The following is an 18,267-nucleotide window of genomic DNA, read 5'->3' as shown; positions in this document are numbered from 1 at the left end:
TCCCTGCCGTCCCTGCAGCCTGCCCTGGTGCCACGTCTTCCGGCTATCCAGAGGGGCAGACGTGATCCTGGAGGACATGGCCCAGCGTATTCCCCGGGGAATGAGTGGACTGTGCTTGGCTGGCCCAGGCCTAACCAATGTCACTGGAATTTGGTTTTGTTCATCAGTTACCCTATTCCCAGCCTTGTCTTCCATTCCAGCCCCGCTGAGCCCAGGGAGCCACCGAGGCACCCTAAGGTGGTTGCCACCCAGCGTGAATATGCATTTAGAAAGGGGGCAAGGCCTCACTCCGGGGGCTGTGCTGACGGTGGGTTTTGGGCACCCAGCAACCAAATTCACCCCCTTGCCAGAAAACAGAGCACCCAGCTCAAGCAGGCTCCCGCCGTCCCAGCCAGACACTGAGTGAGCCTCCCACGAAGGCCCCCCAGCTCTATGTGGGTGGCTGTAGGTCCCACCCAGGCCCAGCCACCGGATCATTTGAAGGAGGCCCCTCTGTGGAGCCCCTAAAAATAGCAGCAGGTGAAAAGCTGAAACCTCTTTTAGGAAGAAAGCTCTGCTGAGAGCCAGGCATGATCAATAACCACTTGGTGCAAGGGCCAAGGGCGGTGACAGGAAAGCCACAGGGCCAGCAGGCTGTTCAGAAAGCCCCTGGACCAGCCTGGGGGATAATAATATCTCAATCATTCGGCCTAACACTGCTCTATTCCTTTTACGGCTGCCAGCCCAGCCGGCAGCACACTGACACTCACTGAGGCCGCCACCCTGCTCTCTGGCTCACTGACCACAGGGCCCCAACCCTGTCCGGCCATGCTCTTAGGGCTTGTGCATATGTGAATATGCAGTGTTTTCATCTTTATTCTCAGTGACACCTGCATGTCGTAAAAATCCAATTAGTACACAGGAGTAAACAGGGAAAATGCATTGTCCCCCGGCCCCTCCCCTGTGACCAGTTCCTGCAGATCCTTCAGGAGGCACCTGAGGCGTCCAGGAGTGAAGTGCGGGGAGGACCTGAGTGTGACGGACCCACCAGGGCATTGTAGGTGGTCTCTCTTGTTCTGAAATTGGAGGATCAGAGGGTTCAGCAGGGACCTGGCGTGCGACAGGTGGCTGGAAGGTCTAGGTCACCTCCTGTGGGCATCTCTTTCGCTCTCCCAGGAGGGGTCTTAGATGGTCCCTATAACTGCCCCTTTAAGGTGGTTGGTGATGGGTCTTTGGGGGTGCTATCAGTGGCTGAGTTGGGGGCGCTGGTGCTGCAACCCCTCCGTTTGGTGCATCCTGGGCCACCCGCGCTTCTCTGCAGGTGCAGTTATAGGGACCATCCAAGCAGCAGCCCCCTTCCCGTTGCTTATGGCTGGGAAGGACCCCGACAGGATGGGGGCAACACTCGGCCCCTGGGCCTCAGGCTCAGCGAGCTCTGAAGACAGAAGCTCAGGTGGCTGATGGGTATTTACAGTGACTCCAGTCCTGCATCTCCTTGAGAGACAAGACACGTGTTAATGGAAGTTTATTGTGTTGGTAAAATGTGGTCACTTCCCTGCCTTCATCCAAAGGCTTCCAGGAAGTAAACTGGCAAACCCAGCAAAGCTCAGCACAGCCGCGCTGCTCTGCAGCTCCCCCTGAGTGCTCTGGGACATGCCCACCAGAGGGAGCCTGTGCAGGCCTCTGACTGGGACACAGACCACCTGAGTGTGACTTCAACAAGCAGAGAGAAGGCCTGCAACTGTGTCACAGCTTCTGCTCCCACCCTCTGCTGAGTCCTGCTCTGAGCTCCACCTGTGCCCCTCGTGAGCACCCTGCGGTGTTTTAGCCTGGAAACCAAGACCTCTCCATGTCACAGCATAACTGCAGGAGCCCCTCACCTTTGCTGGACTCTCCCCAGGGTCAGCCACAAAGCAGAGCTGTGGATGTGATGGGCTCTGTACACTTCGGAGCTAAGAGCAGAGTCAAATACAACCAGCAATAGTCGCACATGCCATTGTGCTCCCTGGGGCTGAAAACTAGCGAGCTGGCTGGACTTGGGGTCCTCTGTGTTTCTTTGAGGATAGGCCAATGGCCTTGCAGGGCACATTCCCACCCACCTCTCCCTAGGCGCCGTCACTGCTATACCACACACATGCTCAGAGACACTGGAAGGGGACATTCCTCAGTCGTGGCTGAGCATGAGGGCTTCCACTCAGCAGCCCCTCCCCTAGCCTACACGGAAGGGGGTCCTTGCGGGACTCCATGGCTCTACCTCCCACGGGGAAAGCGTGCCAGTCCCCAGGGAACAGGGAGTGATGTGACCTGAGATGCTCTGACGTCCACTGCTGAGTAAATCGTGCGGGGGTGATCTCTGCCTCGACTTGGGCATGCAGGAAGTATCACATGGTTTCTCCTTGAAGTCACGCTTGCATTCGCTTCACTTGTTACACCCATGCCTTTGAGAGACCCATAGATTCCAGGGTGTGCCTTGGAAAACAGCGCTTAACCACCCACACACACCCGAGGAGGCAACCGCCGTCCCGTTTTAGCCAGTTGTCACTCTTTGTCTCCCCATCTCCCAGCAGCGAGCCTCTACTTCTCCTCCTGGCTGTCCAGTCTCGGATGCAATGGTGAGGACTGGGGCCTCTCATACATAAGTTTTTCCCATCCTCTGGCTTCCAACAGAGCTACAGGATGCAGAGTGGACAAGGACTCTCGATCACCCCAAGCATGTGAATCTGAGCCCCGCTGAGCTTTGATGACACTCCCCTCCCTGCACACATTTTGATTCTGCCTGCCGTTGACAGTTGCCTTGAGTTTTCATTTTCCTCGGGCGGGTCTGTGACCTCATCATTCACTCACCCTTCCCCAGTTGTCTGGACCGGCACCCCCCTGATGATGCTTCCCCAGCTTCATCCTCCATTGGGACTGAGCACCACCTGTGGAACTCTTCGTCTCTCTCCTGTGTTGCATCTCCTGGTTCAGGACTCCTGTCACCTCCCTCTTTCTTGCTTTACTCTCTGTTTTCAGGGGCACAGCTGCCAGCAGCTTCCTGGGAAACAGAGAGTATGTGGGAGGTGACTTTCAAGGCTTTGGACATCTGGGAATGTCTTCACTCTGTTCTCTCTCTTGCTTGACGTGTTGGTGGGAGGCGGTGCTCCTTCAGGATGGTGGCCATCATGCCACTGGCTTCCTGCCCCTCGTGTTGCTATCAAAGGCAAAGCCTGCTGATCCCTGGCACTGTGTGCGGGACTTGATTCTGTGTTTCTCTTTGCTTTTGCTTTTTCTCTCTGGAAGCTTGTATGATCCTCTCTTTGCACCCAGGTTTTGGAAATGTCATTATGATACGTGCCTGCAGGTGACACAGTGGGCTGTTTGCAGGCGTTGTGGCTGACACTGATGACTCAGCAGACCCTGGACACACACACGCAGCCTTCCATTCTAGGAAGGCTTCTCTTCTCGACTCGCTTCCCTCCATGTCCTCCATTCTTCTTGGCACTCCTGCTGTCAAGTGGGGGGTCCCTCCAGAGCGGGCCTCTTCACCCCCCTTTCTTGTTCTTGATTATTCCCATTTTATAGCTTCCTATTCTTATTTTAGAGATGTCAGATTTCCAATCTCTGAATCTAACCATTTGTGTTGCTTCAATTTTCCCCCTGGAATAATTTTGTTGCTTCCAGATTGTTTTCCTCTGTTGCCCTTAGTCTTTCTCTTGCATGGCACAAGCTTCCTCAGACTCAGAAAGTGTAACGTTTGAGCTAGGACTAAGCCTTGTGGTGTGTGGCCCCATCCCTCTGCGGTCTGCCACCCTCCACCCGGTTCTGAGACAGGCCTTCTCTGTTCCCCTTCTTTCTGAATAGCCTGGAGGATCCTGCAGGGCAGGGGGCTCAGCCCACCAGCCTTCGGGAAGTGGAGGGAAAGACTTGCATCACACCAGCTGTTGTAACACAACAGCTGACATTTCCATATGGAAGCCACTGGAACATCTCTGTCTTGTCACATTAGTATCAGCTACCATCAGAGGTTTGTCCTGACCCCAGAACTGAGCTCTGTTAGCTTAGCTTCTGAAGCTGGATGTTTTGAAGCACCCTAACATCAGTATCAGCCAACCATGCCATCTCTGCCACACGTGCACATGCACACATGCTCACACTCACACACACATGCACACTCACATATGCATGCACACTTACACATGAACTCATGCACACACATGAACATGCACACCCACACATACATACACATTTACACATACAACACTCGTGCGCACATGTGCAATCATGTACATGTGTGCATGAATGCATGCTCACACACGCACGTGCTCACACGGACATTCATCACATGTGTGAACGTGCACACATGCATAGTTACATGTGTGCACTCATGTGCACACATGATCACACATGCACACTCACACGTGAATGCATGCTCGCACATGCATACCCTCACAATGCACTTATGCGCTCATATGTACATGTGCACACACATGCATTCATCACACGTGTGCACACACACACTAACATGCACTCATGCACATGCACACACAATGCACTAATCATACGTGCGGAAATGCACACTCACACATGCATACCGTCACATGTGTATTCTCTTGTGCACACACGATCACATGCACACACTCGCATGCGCACACACGCTCACACATGCATGCCCTCATACATGCACATGCGTGCACAACACACATGCACCTATCACGTGTGCTCGTCACACATGTGCACATGTACCCACTCGTGTGCATGCATGTTCACATGTGTGCGCTCGTATGTGCACGCATGCTCACACATGCATCCCCTCACACATGCACAGACACATGCATGTGCACACACATGCACATGTGCACGCTCTCACACATATACACACACATGCACACTGCCGACCTGATGGACACTCTCTCCCCACTCTGTATTGGAAACTCTAGAGCTATGAATTCAGTGGAAGCATCACAGGGGACTGAAAATAAAACCTGGATGTCAAATTGTCACCCCGCACCCTCTCTCCCTCCCTCTCAGGACTTCGTGGTTGGCCTCTCCATCCTCCTGCGAGGAACGGTCCAGGAGAAGCTCAAATGGGCTTTTAACCTCTATGACATTAACAAGGACGGCTATATCACCAGAGAGGTACGGGTGGCTGGATGTGGCCGGTCTGCTGCTGCCTGGGCTGTCCTGCACTCCTTTTCTTCCCAGAGACAAGGCAGGGGACAGCCATCAAGGGGTTCTCTCTGTCCTGGTCTCCTAGGTGTGGGGATTAGGGTCTATGTGTCCCGCACACATTTTAATCCAGTTCAACAAGTGTCTTCGTGTCATCCCTGCCTATGGGAGGGCCTGGGGGACACACAGGTGGAGAAGCTGAGGGGGGGGCTAGCCTTGGCTCCCACCAATCGAGGGGCAGTATGGTCTCTTAAGGCATGTGGGGACCCCCACCCCAAGGGGCCACAGTTGAGATTTTTGGCCCAAACATATTTTGTATATGAAAGAGTGGCCACAGTTTCACATTTGGGAGACTGAACTTAAAAATCTATCTCCAGCTTTTCTTGGACATCCAGAAGCTGGCACTGGGCAGAGCGGATGGGGGCCCCTCGCACTCACTCAGAGCTGTTCTGGAGGGGTCCTCTGCCCTTTGATGCAGCCCCCTTCCCTTGGGCCCTCGCACTCCCTGCTCCTTGCAGCCAGACCCATGCCTGCCCATCCGCCCCCTCCAGGAGATGCTGGCCATCATGAAGTCCATTTATGACATGATGGGCCGGCACACCTACCCCCTCTTGAGGGAGGATGCGCCGCTGGAGCACGTGGAGAGGTTCTTCCAGGTGAGCGCCCCACCTGGGTATGCAGGACGGGCAGCAGAGGAGGAAGGGGCTCCTGCTTCCAGCATCCCTAGACAAGCCCCTCCCCTCTCTGGGCCCCACTCCCGAAGGCTCCCAGAAGCGGTTAAACTGGCATCTCCCCCCTGGCTGGTTGTCAGGACCCCGAGGAACGAATTAAAACACCATCCCACTTCCCAATCCGCTGTATCTGTCTCTGGGAGGGCTGACACCCAGGCCACTGTTCTGGTACCTTCAGAAGCTCCCCCAGCCCCTCCCCCAGAAACTGTCTGTGAGAAGGGTGGGTTGGGGTGACCCCACTGTGTCTATGGGACATGTGGCCCTCTTATGCCTCAGTTGCTCCATCTGCCCTGGCTGCCTGTCAGGATGCATTCTAGGAAGTACCCCAAGAGGCATGGGAAGCAGCTAGGGATGGGAAGCAGCTAGGGTGGGGAGAGGTCATCTGTGGGGTAGGAGGTGGCTGAGGAAGGCACTTTATGTGGCCGGGATACAGGGTAGGGGACAGAGGGAACAGGTTGACCTGAGGGAGCCCGCCCACTGCTATGTGCACAGGCTTGGGGCAGGGGCTGTTTCTGGTGAGACACAGACACACTGAGGGCATGGCTTGGGTTACAGAAAATGGACCGGAATCAGGACGGAGTGGTGACTATTGATGAGTTCCTGGAGACCTGCCAGAAGGTAGGTGGCATCAAAGGTTGAGAACACCCAGTGTCCTGCCCCTGCCAGTCCCAGGCCTTTCCCACCCACTCCTGCCAGCCACAGCCCACTTGAGTGCACTGTCCCTCAGCCCTGCCCTTGCATGCCTGGAGTTGGAGGGGCAGACATGGGGCCAACGGAAGGGCAATGAGGTCCTATGGCCCTCAGGTAGGGTCACACGGTGGGGACAAGCACCTGGAGCCTCCCAGCTCTGCTGATTCTCCTCTGCAAAGCACCCTTCGGGGTGGGGGGACACCGGGCCTTGGCCACCTGCCTCACTCCCAGAGCAGCCTTTCAGTTGGTGCTGGCCTCGATCTGGGTGTCCAGCCTGGAGGCCTGTTTGGCAGTGAGCCAGCTACTCCCAGATGAGCTGTGGTTGAGCACGGGGCAAAGACGGACTGTGCCTGGCTGGCTTCCCCAACCAGGGACACAGACAGAGGGGTCCCTGGCAATAATCTGCTTGAGGTGGCCAATGGTAGGCCTACTGCACCCTGGCCATTCAGGGTCTGACCAGACCGTTCATCCACTCCCCATGCAGGACGAGAATATCATGAGCTCCATGCAGCTGTTCGAGAACGTCATCTAGGACCCATGAGGGGTCCCGCGTGGGCCTTGCCACCACAGCCCCCAAAAGAACCTCAGTCCTGGGAGGAGCAGCCTCTACGAGAAACTTTTTTCTAATACATTTGCAAAAAGTGAACAATTTGCTCCAGATACACATGCACACGCATGCACATGCGCACACACGCACATACACACATGCCGTTCCTATGGGCTAGCAGAGGGGGCAGAGGTCAGGGAGAGGCTGCAGCTGGCTGGGATCTGGGTCCAGGTGACATGAGCCACACACCCCCAGCCAGCCCTGTCCCAGGCTGGTGGGGGAGGCTGCCTCTGGGGTGGGCAGCTGGAGGAGCCGTGACTACAGCCGCTGGGTGTGAGCAGAAAGCGCTTAGCTCCCCTGCAGAGAGTGGGGTCCAGTCTCCAGAGCTAAAGCCCCTCCTGTGTGAGCCTACACGCCCTGCCCTCCTACCACCCTCAGTTCCCAGCACCATGGGCCAGGCTGGGGTTGCTCTGGCCTCCTTGGCCCCCTGGCCACAACCTGCCCACTAACCACATTGCCACTGGGCCCCCTTCTCCCTCCACCCCAGGAAGGGGGCCCTTCAGGCCCAGGGCCAGGTTTCCTGGTGGTGAATGTGAGGGGGACTGTCTGCCCAGGTGTGGCTCAGTGGGGATACAGTAGCAGGGCTGCCCCCACCCCTCAGTCTCCAGACTGTTTGCCCTAAGGTCATTGTATGTCATTATAGGTCATCGTAGGTCATCATAAGTCCCAAGAAGAGGAAACGTGGCTCAGGGATTGGCAGCCAGGGAGCCCAGGTGGCCAGCAGGCTTGGGAAGGGCTTCTCCTCCCTCTGTGCCCTCGGCCTCTGTCTCCCTTGGCCGAGCAGTTTGGCTGAGCCTCCTTCCTGGTCAGGGTCCTGCAGCAGTGTGGCTACTCCTCCACATGGGCTCACCCCAACCCCATACAAAAAGCACAAGCACCCCAGCAGCTCCGGTGGAGCCCACACAGGGAGCTGAGGACACTGCTTCTCCGAGACAAGGCCCTCCTGGTGGCCGAGGCCTGGATGCCAACAGCCCTGATACAGGTGACCCAGGGAAGGAACCTGGGGGTCCATTCTGTGCTTTAGAGCAGTGGGGGCTCAAAGCCTATCCCCAGCCCAGGTCACCAACACTCAAAAGCACAAACTCTGGGATGCTGCTTGGCTGGGTTCTGCCCTAGGGATGGGGCAATTTCCACCTGAGGCCAGTGGCAGGTTCACAGGGACCTCCAGAAGACAGAATGGCAGCACGGGCCCTTCTGAGGGACACTTCCATCCATACATTCCATTGGCTGCCACCCTGTCTCTGCTCAGGCCTGGCCCCAGGGTGGGCAGGGCTCTGTGAGGGAGGACAAAATGGCAGAGGCTGTGGAGACTGGCCTGGTTCGGCCACGAGGTCCCTTTGGCACCCACACACAGGTGATCCTCCCCTTGGAGTTGCACTGACACCCCATCTCTAGTCTGATGGGGGGTCCCTCTCCTCTCCTTCAGGAGAGCATCAGCTTCCCCTGGCTCAGGGATCTTGTCCCCCCACCCAGCCTGGCCCTCTCAGCTGGTGTAGCTCTGCTTCTCAGGGGCCAAAACCACAGGAGGGTATCACCACCATGCCCCTGCCCCCTTGGTCTCAGCCAGCCTGGCTGCATGTCCAGCCAGGAGGGGCCTGTCCCCTACGCTGGGATGTGGACTGGCCGCATGTCTGCATGGCAGAAGTGTCTCCCTTGGGCATGGCCTGGAAGGGAGGTTCCTGTTCTCAGAGCCCACCAATATTCAGTCCTGTATATTTTAATAAAATGAACTTGACAAAGGAGAGGGACTCTCATTGGCTCTGTCCTGACTCTGGACTTCGGCCCTGCCCCTCCCTCCCTGCTGTTTACCACAACTCCTGCCCAATGCTGTGCTGGTAAATGTTCCACTATCCCCATATTGTAGCATTTGCCAGATTCCACACTCGATTTCCAGCTCTTGGCATGATGTCACCGAAAGCAGAGTTGTATACAGTTGGGAGCCCTTACCGGAAACGCCAGCCCTGTAGCCTCCACACAGAGCCTGCTGGGTGGAGTGCCTTCTGGAAGTGCCATTTGTATTTTGTCCTCAGATCATTTTTCTTTACCAGCTCCAGAAAGTGATTTCTGCATGTCCCCCTTGGCTGGAGTGTCAGGTCACAGGGCAGAAGCAGAATTTGCCTAAAGACATCTTCTTTCCCTGCTTTTATTTTCAAAAGTGTAAACTCAGTGAGGGTTATGCCAGGGGAGGAGAAAGAACTGAGAGCCTGGGGAGAGGCATGGAGGGGGATCCCCAACTCGGGCACAGCGAGTAGGGAGGTTCTGGGGGGGTCTGGCAGTGGTTCAAGGGCCAGACCCCATGCCATGTGACAGCATCTTCACAATGATGCAGACCCAAGCCTCCATGGGTCACTAGCTTTGGCTGATGGGCATCTCAGCAGTAGCCGGGAGGGTAGAGGACAGGACCTTCCATCACCACACACACACATTAAAGGCTCCACCCGACCTGAGCTCCAGGGCCTCGGCACAATTAGAGCAAGGGAGCTTGACTTTGCTGTCTGGGATGGGATGGTCTGCATTTGCCACGGGCCGGCCACTATGCTGAGCCTGTGCACCCTGGTCACAGCCTGATGGGCATGATGAGGAAGCTGGGCTGAAAGGTGTTAGGACCTCTCAGCCATTAAAGAATGGACCCAGGATGGTGGCTCCAGGGTGGTGTAAGTACTGAGTCACCCACTTCATGATGGCCATAGAGCTCAGAGTAGAGAGAAAGCCATCTATCCACCCAGGGATCCATCCATTCATCCAACTATTTGTACATCTGTTTCCCACTCATCTACCCAGCACCTTCCTGACCCAGACACTCAGTGTAGAGGGGCAGCTGGGCTGTGCACACCTCCATGTGGCTGAGTGGCAATGAGGAGTCTAAAAGGAGCCCTGGGCTCAGGGTCCAGACCTTAGTCCTGACCTGGGCCACAAGACTCATGTGGTCTAAGCCAAGTCCCATTCATTCTCTCTCTCTCTCGGTTTTATAGAAGGCTTTTATTACCAGGATTTTTAAAAAAATCAGTCATAGATAGGGTAAGAAAAATTACAGGACATTCTCAACTATACACGAAGATGTAAAAATCAGAATGTTACTATTCTCATTTCAACAGTGTAACATATACATGATATATGTAACCTCATGACAGACTTGGGTTTATCCCAGAAATGCAAGGTTTAACATTTTAAAATATAGGTACTTTAGTTTCCAATAATATGAAGTATCTAGGAATCTGGATTACTCCCTCCACTGGAAGCAAGTTCGAATCTAGTTTTGCCCGGGGCGGCAACAATGGCATGGATTTTGTCTGAACCAGCTGGTCATAAAGGGAATGCAGTGCGAGCTGAGCAGGGTTCCGGGAATGGAGAGGAAAGTGGGATACAGGTGGAGACCCACCTGCTCAGGAAAGGGTGCCCGTGGCCGCTAGCAGAGCCAGCAGGGCCAAAGTGAATGTGGGCGTAAAAGGCTGGACCTGGGGTCAAGAATGCTGGTTCCCCTCGCTGCGTCATCTTGAGCAAAGCTTACAGACTCAGGTGCCCCCTAGTAAAATGGGTGCCCTCATCACCTCTCTCAATGATAAACCAGCATCAGAAGACAGATCTGTCTTTGTCAACCAGCACCCTATAATTAGTTTCTTCCACAGCATTTGCCCAACGATCGGAACGGTGCCCAGCCCAGGGACGGGATCCGACGCGGGGAAGGCCAGCGCGACGCCTTAGGAAGCGCTTGCACCCGGGTCTGCGCGAGACAAGGGAATAAGCAGACTCGCAGGCGCCGGGCCTACCCACAGTTCTGATGGTCCACAAGAGGCCATCTGCCCCATACGTCACTTCCGGGACCGGAAGACGCCCTACTATTGGTCGTCGTCCTGTGACGTCACCAGGGAGCGCCGCCTCTTCAGACGTCTTATTAGAGGAGCCGCGGGACGGGCTGCGTCCGAGGTTCCCTGAGCGGCTCGCGGCCTTGGTATCTGACACCAGTGTTTCGGTGCCTGCCGACCTCAGTTCCCCCGCCCCGCGAGCCTGGCCCGACAGCACGGGACGCCCGTGCGACCGGCCGCCGCAGCCAGGTAGGTCAGGTTCGGGCCGGCCCGGCAGCGTTTTCCGCGTGAGGCTCCCGCCAAGGGCAGGGCTGGACCCTGGGCCCCCTCGGCTCTGACCACACAGACGGGCCCTCGTCAGCGCCCACTGAGTGCAGGGGACCAAGCTGGGCATGTAGGGAAACTGAGGGACTAGCTCAGGGTCCCGTGCGAGTGGACGGTGGGATGCCGTCCAGGTACACACACGTCTGTCGAGCTGCGATGCTAGTGCCGTTTCCACCTCACGTTTTTCAGGTCAGACTCATCAGCCAGCACGGTGGCCAGGTCGGTTACTTGGGTCTCATGCATCTCTAACTGAACAAGGCAGATCGAATCATTGGGTGAGGACCAGGAGTCTGGGGCGACCTCCACGTGCCTGAACTTAAAGGGCAATTTTTAAAAGCAAGGAACCATGCAGGGAAAGAACTGTTTGAAGGCCAGACTTAGATTAGAAACAAAACAAGAGAAAGATATTTGTCTTTGACTGGAGCCTGGAACTTGAAACAGGACCTGAGCCCTGTTGATACCTTCCAGGTAATTTGAGGAGGGAGAGCATAGCTGCACTTCCTGAGGTTGACAGTCACCAAGGTTTCCCAAGTGGGGAAAAGTCAAGCCCCTGTGCAGGCATTTGTTCATTCAGCAGAGAGTAGCTAAGAGCTGTCCGTGTGCCAGGCATAGTGCTGGCCACTGTGGGCTCCACAGTGAAAGAGACCCATGCGACCCTTGGACTTGGAGAGGCCGACAGCCCAATGATGCCTGTCAGGTCAAGCGCTGCCCTCTGTCTGCAGCCTCTTCCCTCAGGCAGCTATGCTCCAGCAGGAGAAACTAAGTACTGTCTGGAGAGACAGGTGGGGACTGCTCCTAGAAGGCTGGGGCTGAGGGGTTCGGGCTTGGCGATGTGAGCAGTGGAAAGCATTTTAAGTCAGAGGGTAATAGGGTCCAGTTGCCATTTAAAGAATTGTTCATGATCCCATCTGATCTCAGAAGCTAAGGGAGACCACCTAGGAAGACCAGGTGCTGTAGGCATAAAAAATAAAAAATAAGGGATTGTCAGCCGACAAGGTCCTTGCAATCTATGAGGTCAACCAAGGGTTGCCTCGCCTAAAAAAAAAAAAAAAATTGTTCATGGCAGCTGTGATGCCATTTTCCCCAGTGATCACTTGCCTGATTCCTAGTCCTACTCATCTTAGCCCTGCCCAGCTCAGCATCATTTCCTCAAGGAACTAGGCAGGGCCCTTTGTCATCACAGCAGGAGTCCCAGTTGCTGAATCTTACGCCATCATTGTTAACATCAGTGTCCCCTGAAAGAATGGTAGGGCTGAGTGTGTCTGATCTGCGCTGTTTGCCCAGTGCAGCACTGGTGCCAGGTACAGTGTACACTTTTAGGAAGCACCAGATGAAGGAATGCTGGACACCCTGGCACCTAGCCTAGGGCCTGGCATGAAGTAGTCGCTCCTCTAGAGAGATTTCATTATGCACATTGAGCAAAAAGTCACCCTGTAAAGTGTGACAGAGTAAATAACTTACAAATCTAGACCACTTCCACATGGTGTGCCAGGATGGCCAATGGGCGCAGGGACTTGGGCTGCAGCTCCAAGAACCTCAGGGATCCTGATGGTGGTGCCCAGCTCCACTTGTCCCCTGAACATACTTTTTCCTCCATAGACTCTGATGCTGTCCTCTAGTAAGAGAAGGTTGCTCACGGCTCTGCTGCAGGCTCGGAGATGGCCCTTTCAACCCTCCAGAGACATGAGATTAGTGCAGTTCCAGGCACCCCACCTGGTAGGACCTCACCTGGGCCTGGAGTCAGAGAATGGCGGGGGGCTTATCAACCTCAACACCTTTGACCCCACACTGCCCAAGACAATGACGGAGTTCCTGGAGCAGGGAGAGACCACTCTCTCAGTGGCGAGAAGGTAAATCAGCCAGCAGCGCACTATGTAGTCATGACCTTGTTCCCTTTTCCCCACTCCGACCTCCATCCCTGCCTAGCAACAGAACCAGCAGGTAGCTCTTTCACCTGTTCTCTTAGTGAAGAGCCTTAGAAATCTTATGTGACAGCAGCCTCAGTTTATAGAGGGGGAAACCAAGGCACAGGGAGCCTGGTTAGCCCAAGGCCACAGATTTGGTGATGGATCCAGAACTCTTGTTTCATGACACTGCTGGGGATGATGCCCACCTGAGGAGTCTTGGACCTTGGGTCCTAGCAGCATCTTGGGAAGCCGGGGCAGGGGTGAGTAGGCTCTTGGCTCCTTGGGGCAGAGAGGGCTACAAAGAGGTTTTCTTAAAGATGGTACCTGGGTTTGGGCTGGATCTGATGGCGACTTCCCTGCGGCATCTGGTTTGAAGGTGCCAATGAACAGCAAAGCAGACCACCTCGAGACAGCCTCTGCACTGCAGACTGGGAGGGATGCAGATGGGTGCCAGCATGCAGTCTTGGTGAGGATGTTTCCCACATTTTGTATGCTCTCAAGATTGGGACCTGCTTCGTGTCCCTCGGCAGGGAGTTGGGTGTGTCGCTGCAGTGCAGCAATGTGCAACCACATGCAAAAAGACCGTTATGGCAAGGTCTTTAAAATGTGTATATTTTTAATAAGGTGTATATAGTGTGATGTCATTCACACAAAATGATGGGCAAAGAAGAATATATGTAGTTGCTGTGAAGAGCTACACAGGACAGTGTGTCCCTAAGGCTGGAGTAGGGCAACAAGAAGGGGTGAGGGAAAGACCCTTCCAGACACTTCATATGCACCTCTGAATCCCCTCACATGGACAAGTGTCACCCACTCTGGGTGGGCAACAGACAATACTTCATGTCAGAGGGTGACAGCGGGCCTCGACTTCTACCCTGACGGTTGAGAGATCTAGAAGCTTTTAAAGCAGCCAAACTCGTAGGTGCTACAGTACCTCCCCAGCACCGCAAGACTGCAGCCCACTCCCAGCAGCCCCTCTCTCCTGCCCTGGTCTCTGCAGAGCCCTGGCTGCTCAGTTGCCAGTCCTGCCACGGGCAGAAGTGACCTTCCTGGCTCCAGTCACGCGGCCAGACAAGGTGGTGTGTGTGGGCATGAACTACGTGGACCACTGCAAGGAACAGAACGTTCCTGTGCCTAAGGAGCCCATCATCTTCAGCAAGTTTGGCAGCTCCATCGTGGGGCCCTACGATGAGATCGTCCTCCCTCCCGAGAGCCAGGTCAGTGCCTCCCCACTGCCCTCTCAAGCCACTGCAGCCCATCACAAGGTGTGCAGCAGCCAGCCCTGAGGGCTGGCTGTCACTTAGTATGCATTAAACAGAAACTCCAGGGCTTGTAAAGGAGTGAGACTGGCCTCAGGGAAGAAATTGAGAGAAGAAAGACCTTCCGTTATTCCCATTTGGATTACAAAAGTGATGCACCTTCACTGTAGAAAATTATAAAGTTCTGCATGCATCCCCTGAGAATAAGGACAGGGTCCCCTGTGACCAGGATATCATTATCCCAACCAGGAAAATTAACATGAATGAGCTCTGACAGTAGTACAATCAGGGATTCCCATCACTCCCAAAGAGGACTTTAGTGTGGGTATTGGTTCTTCTTCATGTGTTCGTTGACTGGGATCGGTCAGACCACATGTGTTTGGTTTGTCTCCTTAGTGCCTGTGACCTGCAGGCTCACAGGGACCCACAGACTTTTCTCAAGGGGCCAGATAGTCAGTATTGGACTTTGGAGGCCAGTATCTGTCACAGTGATTCAGCTTTGCCACCATGGTGTGAAGACAGCCGTGGCTGCCATGTAATGAGCAGACAGGGCAGGGTTCCACAGAGACAGGCCATGCTTTGCAGACCTTTGCCCTCTGAATCCTGCTCTCTGCTGTCCTTTGGGAAACTGACTAAAGAGTCCGGGCAAGTATCGTAGCCTGCCCCACAATCTGGATTTGTCTGGTTGTCCTCAGGGTTAGATTCAGGTGGAACATTCCCATCAGAGCTCATGGTGTCGCGGTTCTTTCGAGCAGCCATCACGAGGTAGATGGGGGCTCAGCAGCAGACACCTGTTGCTCACAGTCTGGAGGCCAGAGGGCCACGGTCATGGCACCGACAAGTTTGGTGCAGGGTGAGGCTGCTTCCTGCTTCAGAGAGCTGTCGTCTCACTGCGTCCTCACATGGCAGAAGGCCAGGGCTCTCAGGTCTCTATGATAAGGACACTGTTCCCATTCATGGAGGCTCTCCCTGTGACGTGATCACCCCTAATGCTATCACATTGGGGGTTATGTTTTAACATGGAAGTCTGGGGGATGCCAATGTCATCTGTAGCAGAGGCTGATCCTCACCCTGCACCCCACTGGGAGGCTTCTGTCAGGTAGGCCGTGAGTTTGCCCACCAGAGTACTGGCAGTTCAGCAGGTCCCCAGGTGGCGTTTGAGCCTTGTGACTATCTTGCTGCCCTGGTTTTCACCAGGGCCCCCAGGTACCCTCACCTGGCTCCATCATCGCCCTGGGGGTAGGGAGAGGGGACTTTTTTGGTCATGCCTTCTACTCTTGATTAGCTGTCCTTCTGTGAAGAAAAGCCGCCTCCCTCTTTTTTTTACCCCTTTCTTTTTGGTATCACTGTGTATTCCTGATTTTTATTTTTATCCAAAAAGCTGTAATCCATCATTTACATTCTTTTTGATATCCAAAAAATGGTGTCAATTTGGCCAGTGGGGATGGCACTAGAGACCAGGAGACCAGGGCGGCTCCACTTGCGACCACGGGAAGGAGCAGCTGGTCTGAAGGGTGGGTTGTGTGTCCTACAGCACTTTGCCAGCTGTGGGAAGGCCAAGCTTGTTTGCATTTTCTGTGGCCCCGTGTATTTTCTGTGAATTGCTTATTCAAGCCTTTTGCCCACATTTTCTTTTGGCATGTTGGTTTTTTTAATCCTATGAGTTAATTCGTTGAAGCACTAGAATGGTGCCTGGTGCATGGTAGAATTAGCTATTATTACTTGGTCTCCATCTTTTTTTGGAAGTATCTAGAGTGACTTTTAAACTCAATCGCCAGACAAATGTTGCTCCTCTAGTCATATGGGAGCTGTGCGTGCATCCATTGGTGCTGCCTGCTACTCGCTGAGTTTACAGGGCTGTGAGTCATGCCCCCTCCACTCTGGTTCATAGTAATTGGGACCTGTGGGCCAGTGGCCATCCCCGCTGGTAGAGGGACAGGACCAGAGCCAGACAGTTCACTGCCCCTCTCCCACCCTACAGGAGGTGGACTGGGAGGTGGAGCTGGCCGTGGTCATTGGAAAGACAGGCAAGCACATCAAGGTGAGGTGGAAGGGGCGGTGCCCACTGTCCCTGGCCTGGAAGGTGGTTGGCCCCTAGCTGCTGGGGCACCTGCCTTGTCCCTCACCCACCACTTTTGGTGAGCTCTGGCTCCTAGTATGGGATAAAGCTTTGTTATAGGGCTTGGTGTCACCATGATCTAACCTCCAGTCTGGCCAAATCCCATCCCCTATAGGCCACAGATGCCATGGCTCATGTGGCCGGCTTCACTGTGGCACATGACGTGAGTGCTCGTGACTGGCAAATGGGACGTAATGGAAAGCAGTGGCTGCTGGGAAAAACCTTTGACACCTTCTGCCCCCTGGGCCCTGCCTTGGTGACCAAGGACAGTGTAGCAGGTAGGTCTCTGACAGCCCACATGATGACTCTTCTTGGTCTGCACAGATATAGCAGAGCAAAGAAAAAGCAGCCAGAAAGTGGGAGTGTGGGGTGGCTCCATAGAGAACCCCCTCCCCAGCTGCCTTTCACTGATTCCTGAGGGAACAAGTCTCAACCTGGGCCATGAGTTCTCAGCGGGCCTCCTTCCATGTCCCCCTCACCCCCTAGAGGACCCCAGCGCAGAGGTGGTGAATCCACATTCATAAAGCAAGTGACAGTGACACGTCAGGCTTCCTCTAGCCACCACCATCTGGGAGAGTCTGTAGGTTGGAAGCAAAGCTGGCCCTTGAGCCTCACAGAATGGCTATCACAAAGCCCAAGGCATTCACCACTCAGGGAGATGGAGAGGACCAACAGGACTTTGCCAGCTAGTGTGACCAGGAGGAGACAGTGGTGCAGAGGGCAGAGCACTGCCATTCGGGTGGGGGCATGTCTGGGTGACCAACCCTCACACCACCCTGTGCAGTGACAGCGAAGTTAGATTGTGTTCCAGCTACTCTATGGGTGTGCTTGTGAGGGTGTAAAACAAGAAATGTAATTAGCCAGGACACTGATAGGTGAGCCGCCCCTGCCAGCATCAGGCTTTTTTAAGACAACTCTGTCTCCCCTGAGAGGTCTGGGATACATCCCCTCCTGAACTCACCCAAGTGACAACTTGCAGGCGGAGTTGAGGAAAAGCAGGAAGGACCCCAGGGAGGTGTTTCTGCATTTCAGACCCACACAACTTAAAAATCTGCTGCCGCGTGAATGGAGAGGTGGTCCAGAGCAGCAGCACCAAGCAGATGGTGTTCGGGATAGAGGCGCTGATCGCCTGGGTCTCCCGGTAAGCAAGCAGAGCCCGTGGCTGAGCTGAGCCCTCCTTCCTGGCTGTGGCATCTTGCCCCTGGTCTCACTTGGCCCTTTTGCCCCAGGTTTGTCACTCTTTATCCTGGGGACATCATCCTCACGGGGACTCCCCCAGGTGTTGGTGTATTCAGGAAACCTCCTGTCTTTCTCAAGGTAGGTTGGCTATAAGGAGGAAAGGGAGAAGGACCAGACTTGAGCAATCCAGGCATAAGTGCATGCATATGCATGTGTGAGACACAGGACTGACACGCTGGCGGCCACTCTGTTGCAGAAGGGTGATGAAGTCCAGTGTGAGATTGAAGAACTGGGCGTCATCATCAACAAGGTGGTGTGATGCCTCTGGCTGTAGGCCCCAGACTTAAGACAGGAGGTGGGCACCAGCTCCCACTCACCAGCCCAGCACTAGTCCCTCCAGGCTCCTCATCTGGGAGGTGACATGGAGTTCTCTTCAATAAAATTCTCAGGCCAGAGCAGCCGCTCTGCTTCTACTACTGTGTCAGTTTGTTTCAGGGAGCAGGAGAGTGTTGTCACAGGGTGGG

The 18,267-nt window shown here is 54.7% G+C and overlaps 2 protein-coding genes across 6 annotated transcripts in view; both read left to right on the top strand.

The window, feature by feature from the left end:
- KCNIP3 (potassium voltage-gated channel interacting protein 3) overlaps nucleotides 1-8,892 on the top strand; it is a 58,994-nt gene extending 50,102 nt beyond the window's left edge. For all 3 annotated transcript variants that reach the window (XM_039872571.1, XM_039872572.1, XM_039872573.1), the window contains 4 exons: nucleotides 4,987-5,094; nucleotides 5,676-5,780; nucleotides 6,411-6,473; nucleotides 7,030-8,892. In XM_039872571.1, the coding sequence (XP_039728505.1) occupies nucleotides 4,987-5,094; nucleotides 5,676-5,780; nucleotides 6,411-6,473; nucleotides 7,030-7,077 (324 nt within the window). In that variant the 3' untranslated portion in view covers nucleotides 7,078-8,892. The remainder of the gene's footprint in view (nucleotides 1-4,986; nucleotides 5,095-5,675; nucleotides 5,781-6,410; nucleotides 6,474-7,029) is intronic.
- A 2,130-nt stretch (nucleotides 8,893-11,022) lies between these two features.
- Nucleotides 11,023-18,216, top strand: LOC120610266 (fumarylacetoacetate hydrolase domain-containing protein 2). Of its 3 annotated transcripts, XM_039872568.1 has the most exons (8): nucleotides 11,024-11,204; nucleotides 12,879-13,129; nucleotides 14,187-14,403; nucleotides 16,427-16,486; nucleotides 16,680-16,842; nucleotides 17,597-17,705; nucleotides 17,794-17,881; nucleotides 18,000-18,216. In XM_039872568.1, exons 2-8 carry the CDS (start codon nucleotides 12,885-12,887, stop codon nucleotides 18,060-18,062), a joined length of 945 nt encoding a protein of 314 aa, XP_039728502.1. In that variant the 5' UTR covers nucleotides 11,024-11,204; nucleotides 12,879-12,884; the 3' UTR covers nucleotides 18,063-18,216. The 3 variants fall into 3 exon arrangements, with proteins under 3 accessions (XP_039728503.1, XP_039728502.1, XP_039728504.1); XM_039872569.1 differs by lacking the exon at nucleotides 17,794-17,881 and having other exon boundaries at nucleotides 11,023-11,204; nucleotides 17,886-18,076; XM_039872570.1 differs by lacking the exons at nucleotides 17,794-17,881; nucleotides 18,000-18,216 and adding an exon at nucleotides 17,882-17,991.
- The last annotated feature ends 51 nt before the right edge of the window (nucleotides 18,217-18,267 follow it).

Source organism: Pteropus medius, unplaced genomic scaffold, assembly GCF_902729225.1.
Source record: "Pteropus medius unplaced genomic scaffold, Ma_sr-lr_union100, whole genome shotgun sequence".
Lineage (NCBI taxonomy): Eukaryota > Metazoa > Chordata > Mammalia > Chiroptera > Pteropodidae > Pteropus > Pteropus medius.
This window is presented reverse-complemented; position numbering and strand designations above follow the sequence as displayed.